Consider the following 9,241-nt stretch of genomic DNA (forward strand, 5'->3'; position numbering starts at 1 on the left):
TGATGTGTTTTATTAGCTCCCAGATGTGCAGGTGAGGTGAATCTTCGGGAAATGAGTTTCACTGCCATGGATTTTCTAACATCACTCAAGGTCTCAAATAAAATCTTATGACGGAACAAAAGGCTGGCATGGAATTTTAAAATTGTCTTTGGCAAAGCATCCTTTCTGCACCTGTTCATTTCTTACACAGAAATACAAATGCACAACATCTTGGATGATATTTGCCCAGCTGAAAACAGAAGGTCGGCTGCTGAGGCTGTGTATACCCACGTGAATTAAAACCGACCGAGCCTCTGTAGGCACCTCCCAGGGTGCCTTCTGTGTAGGTGATCCAGGATCTGGAGATGCTTTACCCAGCTGTACAAAATAGCATTCAGGTGTTACACAGTGGACTGAAGCATGCCAATATAATATTTCTTAAAGCATAAAATTGTTCAAGCCAGAATTAGAAGTCACCACTCAACAGCAGACTTCTTCACCACCAAGTGAGATACATGTTCTCCTACGTGGCTTAGTTCTTTGGGCAATGGTGAGCATCCACCGATGTCTGGAGGAGATCAGCTAAGGCACTATATCTGGGCCATGGGAAACTCAAGAGTGTTGGAAGAGAACAGTTTGACATGAAGGTCAAGCTGCCCAAGGGGGAACCTCGCCCATCGCTATTTATGGCTCTGAAGTTGGCACTCAGGTCAGTGGAGGTGGCTCTTCAGAAATGTGGAGCGTGACCTCCACTACAGTTTGAGGTTACAGCAGAAAAAGCGATGCAAGGAATGGAGCAACACAACCTTCGTTCTGTGGGCACATGGTGAAAAGAGAAGCTGTGAGCTGCCTCTGCCTCCAACAGGGAGGGCTTTAGATAGGCTCTGGAGAGGAGCACCAAGGACAGGATGCAGATGGTAAAGGCAACTGGATCAAACACTGCCACCACACAGACAAGTCAGTGAAAGCAGATTATAACATCCTAAAGACTTGAGAGGTGGTATAAGGCAGTCTCTTCTCTCATAGAAAGTGTGTGATAAATACACCTAATTTCTATATGAAGGTAAGAGAAGACATGGAGTGAGGTCAATGGTGGGACTGAGCATCTCCAATGACAAGATAAACTGAGACCTGTTCCTAGAGGAAACGTGCTTTTGCCAGACTTGAGGAGAATGGTGAGCACTAAGAATAAAGGCTGGGGTGAGAGCTCACACGGTCCCTGCCAACATCAGTTCATTCGCAAGCGCGTGGGCAGGAGCAGCCGCGAGCTGCTGGGTGAGCATCTCCTCCAGTGCCGCCACCGCCGGGGCGGCCCAAGCCCTCGCCCAGCGTTAAACACACCGGGAAGGTGTTTTGCATTTAAAAACATCACAGAGGAGCAAGGTAGAGCAAGCGGCAAAAGCAGCTGGTAGGTATTCATGTGGCACCGAGGGGACGGATGAAAATCTCAGAGGGTCTGTAGGCAGTGGAGGGGGAGGACGGGAAAAGGGGGAAATTCATGTCACAGCAGAAGGAAACAAGAGACTTGAGGAGGAGGTTTGCTTTGCCCACCAGACAATTGAAAATAGATCAAAAGAAGAACCCAAAGGGTTTGTTAGAGCTGACAGCTCCTAAGGAAGAAAGTGGGGCAAATTTCATACATTTGAACATTTTAAAATCATTTTCTTTTTGCCCAAGAAGTAGAGGGGGAGCAAACCAAGGGAGAAGACCAGCTTCTGATATCACTGTTAGTGGGTGAGACAGATTTGAGTCCACTGCACTGGAATCAGAACCTGGCCTTTAAGTGGGCAGTTCAGCTCCCTGCAATGAGAAAAAGTGAATTCTGAGTTAAGGGATGAAACACAGAGAAAGAAGGAAAGCACTTTTACGAGGAAAAATAGAAGATTATTGTTTCACTGCTTCAACACCTCTAGAGATATGTGGTTAAGATTCAGGATAATTCCCTTTTAGACCCAGTTGAGCTGAATTTGCTTCAGCTTGCCCATGGCATGCGCGGCCAGCGAGTGATGCTCAGCTGGTTTACGGTACCCACAGCTATGGGAACGGACTTCTGATCTTTTCAGATCCCAAGCATTTTCTGAAAACAAGACCTACCCTGGAAAAAGTCTGACAATAACCCCAGGTACTAGCAGCGTTCTTCATCAAATTCACCTTCAGGATGAAACAAAAATACAAACTGTCACACGGACAAATATTTCCCGGACTGGCAGGACTCAGGGGTGTCAGACAACATCTGTCTCAAACACAACCTATGCTTTGAAGTTTCCAGCTTGGCGAGGCTCTCACAACAGTCAAACTTTTCTCCAAAGCAAACACCCAATAAATGTGCATTTAACCTCCCAGGGCATCATCCTCTGCTGGCTCCATCCTCCGTGGCGATGAAGGCGGCGTTACAGCAGCAATGTGGGGTAGCAAGTTCACATGGGGTGTGTTTTGCACACAACCTGCATCAATACTTCATGATGTCTTTCGTAATGACAGCATTAAACGTCCCCCAGCAGAGGCTCACAGGATCTGTGCTCGTTCGAGTTACTTAAGGACAGGCTGGAGAAATTCTCAGCCAACAGCAGGAGACAAAGAATCGGACTCGGGGCAATTTAACACAGAGAGGACCAAGTCACAGAAGAACACCTAGCGCTGTTCCCTGTGGCCTGAGTGAAGAGCTCAGGACCACAATTGTCGCTTTTTGACCATCAGCACCACAAAGCAGGTTTTGGAAGTAAAAGGGGGTGCACCGCCCCTTCCTCTTTTCAAGCGTTATTTTATGATGAGAGGAATGAACAGAAAATAAAGTTAACACAGCAGCTGCATTCGCCGCTGTGTGTCAATCCAGTGAGACAGGGGAGTTGTGCTGGTGGAAAATCAAAGAAATGAACACAGTGCACAGATAGGCTCCACGCTATAAAATTCTGCGAAGAGAAAAAAATTTTTTTTTTTTTTTGGCATGTCTGATCTCCTTTGTTCACTATTGCTCAAATCACGCCATAGAGGATTTCAGAACTTGTCAGCAAAGAAATCTTCCTAAGGAAAAAAACCATATAACTGTTTCCCTTTCCCCTGGCAGAGTCCAGCCCTGACACACTCTCACTGGCTATAAATAGAGGTTCTCTGGTGTTGTCCAAGGGAAGTACAAAGCTGTGCCATTAAGGAAACCCCGTCCCACACGGCATGCTCGGATGGACGCTGCGTTCAGGCAGCTGCTGGTGCACCAGCCCCACGCTGCACGTCATGCATTTCTTGTCGTCTGTGGAGTTATCTGTCAGTCAGCCTTCTCCGGGCTGATATATTCAGAAAACTTGTCACTTAAACATTCAGATATTCAAGTGTTGCAGTAAGGTAGCTAACGGTTGGCTCTGGAATGGAAGCACACCATTTAGTCACAGAACAGATGCAACAAGCAGAACCACAGGGACAAATTTCCCCTGCTTCCTTACCCATTGCCTCATATACAGCCAGCTCCTTGCAACTTGTATTCCCTGTACCTGCAGGCACTCACTGTCAAATGATCTTGAAAATAATTTCCTTCCATGTCTTCAAACCATCCCAAAGACCCCCATTTGCCAGAAAGGAATCAGCTGGTCAGTGGGGTCTTAGGCTGGACATTTCTGGGGTGTATCTACCTGCCCGCAGGTGATCGCTGCAGCCATGCGACCGCGCCTGCAGCTGACATTCACAGCGCTCGCTCCATCGGTATAACCCCCCTCGGGAGAAAGCCCTGCTGAGCTCTATTAATAGCGTGCACGTGTGCGCATCGGGTATCTGTAGCTGCTCAAGAGCTGCAAGAATGTGGTGTGTTGGCAGGGAGGAGTTTGATCCAAGGAGGCTGCACATGGCTGGTGTCCCATGAGAAAGTAAGAAAGGTTTCTCAACCGCGTCCCAAAACGGATGTTTTAGGGCATAATCTTACCAACAAGGGCAGTCGAGAAGGCTGGTAGATGAAATGGTTAATGGAGCAGGAGCTCTGCAGAAGCTGTTGGTGGAGGAGGCTCAGCCCATCTATCCTCATGTGTCTCCCACTGCTATCAGATATCGCCTCCCATAAGCTCGTGCTCAGAGCAAGGAGACGAAAATTGCTATTGACAGAAGTAGCCCGCAGACAAGGTCCTCTGCTGCAAAGCTGCTCGCGTCTTGCGTGGTGGAAACCTATTTTAAAAGACAACAGAACGCTCGTGTTATGGAAAGATCTTGCTGTATGTAGTTTTCAGGATTAGGGGGGAGGAGAAAACAAAAGCACAGCCTGTCTTGACAAATATCGTCAGACATTTTTGTGCTCTATCTTCCAGTGCTGATTTGTGCAAACACTTCCAGGGCATCAGGGAATGTTGGCACTGAGAAATATTAACCACAGGAAATGGCTGTTTCAGAGGCAGGGCTGATGGTACGGCCAACAAGAACGTGATGGCGTAATGCATGGCCAGAAAGTTAACGAGCATTTGCATCCTACAGCATTAACCATCAAAAAATAAAACCCCAGTGAACAATTCTGCAGTGGTGCAGGGGGGATTATTAAAGGATTATTTGAGCAAGAGCAAGAAGGTAGTATGTCCTCAGAATTTGGGGTCACTACTTTGGTATACTGTTGAAAACTCAGATCTCAAACCCCAAAACAAAGCTTAATCTTCACTTAGGCACTACAATTCCTTCCCTTATCACATTATCAGAGTACATCACACTCTAATTACAGTTATCTGAGCAACACTTAGTGAGGCTGGGAAGTGCTCACCTTGTAGGAGAAGCCCTTGAACACGGAGTAAAGCCGACTCAGAAACAATTTTTAGTTTTTAAATGCCAACGAAGTACTCTGCGACCAGTGGAAAATAAATTTTCTTACACCATCAGCAATGCTTCAGAAAATCTGCCTCTTCATTATCGTTAACCCAGATCCTGAAGTCCTGGCTCAAAATTCAGAGCAAAGTTCTTATTATTATGAAGAAAAATGCATTACAGTATTTGTATTTCTAAAAGCATCATTTAAAACATATTGGTAATCATTCAAAGAAAGGAGTAACACTTACAGCATCTCAGTGGGATATTATATCTTACTCTCAAGAGGCATCCAGAAGTGCTTCTCAATATTTTAGTATCTGTTAGGCAGTGATTGCAGTTTATTTATCTCTCTCTAGTGGGTACAGCAGCAGAAGTTAAATATTCTGTTTTCCTCTCCAAAGGATTTAAGGGACTGTCTCCCCATACTCAAGCAAAGAAGAAAATCTCTCTTCCATGACACATCCTGGTGTGGGAAATGGCCCGTGGGTGCCTTGTCTGAGCATGGACCAGGGGCCACATTTGTCTACGCAATTCTTCTTCTGTGAAGCCTTTGAGAAGAGCTTCCAGGAGTTCAGACCGTGTTCAGACGCTGCAGAATGGTCGTTACTGAATTTGATTGAGGTGTTTCCTTTTCTGCCACCTCTCCTATTTCGTGGCTTTTATTCTTTTGTGGTGCTTTACATGCTAGGGCATGGAGCTCAGTATTTCACCAAATCTCAGTTTTGGTTTCTTTTTTGTGTTTGAGTACAAGTCAGGCTCTGCTGTTGTGCTTTCAGAGCTGACCACTGCTTCAGTAGCTTCCACCGGCTAGTTTTAATTTTTCTGAGTTTCAAAGTCTATTGTTATGAAAAAAAGGTATTGTTACATTTCCTAGCAAAACTTTGTTTCTGACATTTTTTGGATTAAAAGAGATCTCACTACCCTGTAGATTGCCAGAGCTCTTGATAGCCACTTCAAGCCTCACTGGGAGTTTAATAAGCTGCTGCTGAGTTATATGACACCTATTAAGTTCATGGAAAAAATTTATCCAGTCTGCTGCTGTTATTAGCTATCAAATACCATAGACACTAGAGAGGACCCTGAACCAATAGTTATGATCTGAACTACAGCAAAAATATTGGGAAGAATATTTTGGATTCCCAGGCTTTGATACAGGTCCAAATTTCAGAGTCCTTTGCTATTTCTATAAAAAGTTGGCCAGAATGACCAATCTCAGCATTCCTAAAAACTGAAAATAGAAAGGAACGCTCAAGCTCATCTAGAATTTTCTGGTTTGGGACTAATTATCCTCTTTGAACCTCTACTGAACTTGCTAATATTCTTTCATGGGAAAGGCTCCAGATATAAGCACCAGGAAATGAAGGTCTCCAGCCATAAAAGAGGAACAGCCCAGGCACTGCCAATACCCACCCACCCCGTCCTGCTGATGCGGTTGAGTCCTGGGGCGGGAGGGGTGGCTTCATGGTCCCTGCCTAAGAGAAAGTTCTGCTGAGGGGCCCATTTCCTTCAGAAGTTTAATAACATAAGGCCATTTTACAGAGGCCAAAACCCTCCATCAACCCATCAGTGCCACAAACATGAGAGGCTTGGGGAACATTCAGCCTTGGAGACTTCTGGTCTCTTAACTGGGTTTCTGGAAGTGGGATGTTCATTTGCATGGAAGCTGCAGGAGATCAGTTGCCTGTGATGCTTCTACTTCTGTATCAACGCTGGATAAACCCAACCAACTACCTGAAAAGTTATTGGAGTACATACAGACTGGGAGATGGCCCCAGCTATACACACACAGGCACAGAGTCATTGAACAGACTGTTTCCATAGGAAATTAGGGTGAGAAGATGATTTAGATTTTTTTTCCTTAATGAAAAGGAGAGGTTAAAAATCATACTCTGAACGCATTTCCTGTAAATGGGCACACCATAACGAAGAGACTCAAAGAAATGACAGTCCAGTCTCTGAGGCCCTGTTATGCCGGGAGTGACTTAGTTTCATTGGGGGAACTGCCAAAAAAAATAAGTGCTGGGATCTTTCAAATCTGAATTTTGGATTGCCTTGCTGGAGAGCAAACCAGCTGCTGGCGAGCAGAGAGATGCACGGGCAAACACACCTGGTGGGATCCATCCCAGCTGAAGTGCCGGGCAGACAGGACAGGTGTGTCATTTCCAGATGTGACATGAGCCACTTATTGCTTGTTCACAGCCTTGGAAGTGCTGTGCAGAGAGAGCCTGAGCTGTTACCGCAATTAGAGTAGAGACATCGTTTACTGGAAGAATTAAACGCAGTGTAGTAGCAAACCTGCAGTTGACACTCACAGGGTGCAATTGAAATCCTCGGGATTAGTAATTCTTTTGAGATCTTTGTAATCATTGGTAATAGGTGGTGAAATAAATCCACATTTATATCCTACAGACTGCAGCTGTGCTCCTGTTAAAGCAGTGTTAACTGATGGGTTTTAAATCCTTCTGCCAGCTCAAGCTGTAAGCACCGCAACTCCTGGGCAGAGGAGAACTCCTCCTGGGTGATGTCTGCTCTGAGCATGAACGCGCCAGTTAATGAATAATGAAAGCACCACGGCAGAATCACACCTCGGGGCTTGGCTCCTGCAGCAAGCCCCTGGGGACAGTCCCCACGCAGCTCGCTGTGCAGCAGCGTCCCCGCTACCCGGCTGCGGCTCAGCCTGGGTGTGGGTAGGGATAACCGCGATAGAAAATAATACAAAATACTCATGTAAAGCTTCACCCAGACGGACAAAGTGCTGAAGCTCATGTTGTTCAGTCGAGCAAGGGGTTCATCCAGCCAACTTTGGCATTGTTCCTTCAGGTAGCAGGAGTGCACGCTCCTGCCCTGACGCCCTGCACTGGCTCCCAGTTAACAAATACGCCATTAAAAGCTGAACCAACCTTGAGGAGGACATATGGGTTTAAATTGCAGCAGGAGGAGATTTATGGACTTGTTTTCCAAGCCTGGAGAGGAATTGAAGAGACCTCAGCCAGTTCAGCATGTACCAGGTGTGATAAGGGGACGATGCCGGAGCGGTGACGGGCGCTCCGGTGGCACTCAGCTTTGCTGTGCAGCCCCAGCCGTGGAGCAGGGACCCGGAGTGACAGTCACTCCAGGAACAAAAAGAAGCTTTGCAAACTCAGTATGTTTGTAAGATAAGCGTAGTGCTGATAAAGTAAAGCACGGAGAGATTAAAAAACTCAAGAGAATGATATTAGTGGCAGACTGCAGAAAAGAGCCCAGGAATCCTGGCTGTCCCTTCCCCGCAGCTAGGCTTCAGCCCAGTCTGCCTCAAATTCATTACCTTAGAGACGGTTTCTTGATGGCATTAAAAAAAAAAAAAGGTCATCAGCCCTAGGGGAGAATAATTTACTTATACAGCCTGGGAGGAAAAGGAAATAAAGCAGAGCTGGCAGAAGTGCATTTACCTGGTTCTGTTCCTCGTGTGTGATGTTTGCTTTGTTTTCATTTAGGAATCTACAAAGGACATTGCTTCCGAATCAACCACTTCCCTGAAGACAATGACTATGACCACGACAGCTCAGAATACCTTCTCCGTAAGTGAAAACTAATACCTAACACACAGGATTAACAGACGTGCCCAGAGAGACTTTCCTGGGTTTCCCTTCTGTAGAGAGCAACCCAAGGCTCATCCATTGCAAGAGACTGGCCCAAAGCGGGTGGCACAGAGCAGGGGTGACATATGTCCAGTTCACGCTGCAGCTGGCACAGCCATGACCCTTGGGGACCCCCATTTCAAGGGTTTCCTTCAGCCAGGGGAATGCTCACCATTGTGGTGCCCATTCTCCAAACATTATGTGGAAAATTTTCAAATGCAAACGCCAGCTATCATTCCCAGATTGGCGAGGGTGTTTTACAGAGGGAGTATTTATCTGATCAGTGTATCAAAACAGGTTGGAGAAATGGGTTCCAGCCCATTAGGAAGCTTTTCCTAATGCTGAAACCCAACCCTTATGCAAGCCTCATCCTTTGCAGCTGCTGAGCCACCTCCCCCTGCAGTGAAATTACTGCGTTGTAGGGAGGAAGCTGAAATTTCTGCAGCTAACAGCAAAATCTCAGCACGATCGCAGGCTGTGGCTTCGCTGTGTGAACAGCCAGCCGTTGCTGCTCCGTGCTGGCGTGCCATCCCCCACAGAAGGGATTTCATCCACCAACCTGGTGCTCGAAATAAGTAAGGGCAATCGTTTCACCTCCTCCGGACATCCATTTGCTCAGCTGATTGGAAGTCTTGGAACCCGAGTGTGAAACTTCACGAATCCTGCGAAATTTGAGTTAGATTTCCCCTTCCCCAGAGGACGCCTTGCCTTGTTGTTCCTTTTGAACAAAAGAGCTGCCCAGCCAGGCTGAAAGCAATGCCCTTTACCAGAGAAAGGAACGGCAGTTCCCAAGGTGTTGGGAAAGCTTCAGGGAGCAGCGAACGATGCTGCTGGCTGGTACACCCAAGGCAAACCCCTCCTCAATTACACTGCTGTTA

The 9,241-nt window shown here is 46.6% G+C and overlaps 1 protein-coding gene across 1 annotated transcript in view; it reads left to right on the top strand.

Annotated features, from left to right (window-relative positions):
- Positions 1-8,219: 8,219 nt before the first annotated feature.
- The window catches only part of LOC104468306 (voltage-dependent calcium channel gamma-4 subunit-like), a gene marked incomplete at its 5' end in the record, with an annotated part of 6,609 nt that continues 5,587 nt past the window's right edge, over positions 8,220-9,241 (top strand). Inside the window, 1 exon segment of the mRNA XM_010082377.1 lies at positions 8,220-8,303. Coding sequence (XP_010080679.1) covers positions 8,220-8,303 — 84 coding nt within the window.

This window comes from Pterocles gutturalis, unplaced genomic scaffold, assembly GCF_000699245.1.
Source record: "Pterocles gutturalis isolate BGI_N339 unplaced genomic scaffold, ASM69924v1 scaffold28364, whole genome shotgun sequence".
Classification (NCBI taxonomy): domain Eukaryota; kingdom Metazoa; phylum Chordata; class Aves; order Pterocliformes; family Pteroclidae; genus Pterocles; species Pterocles gutturalis.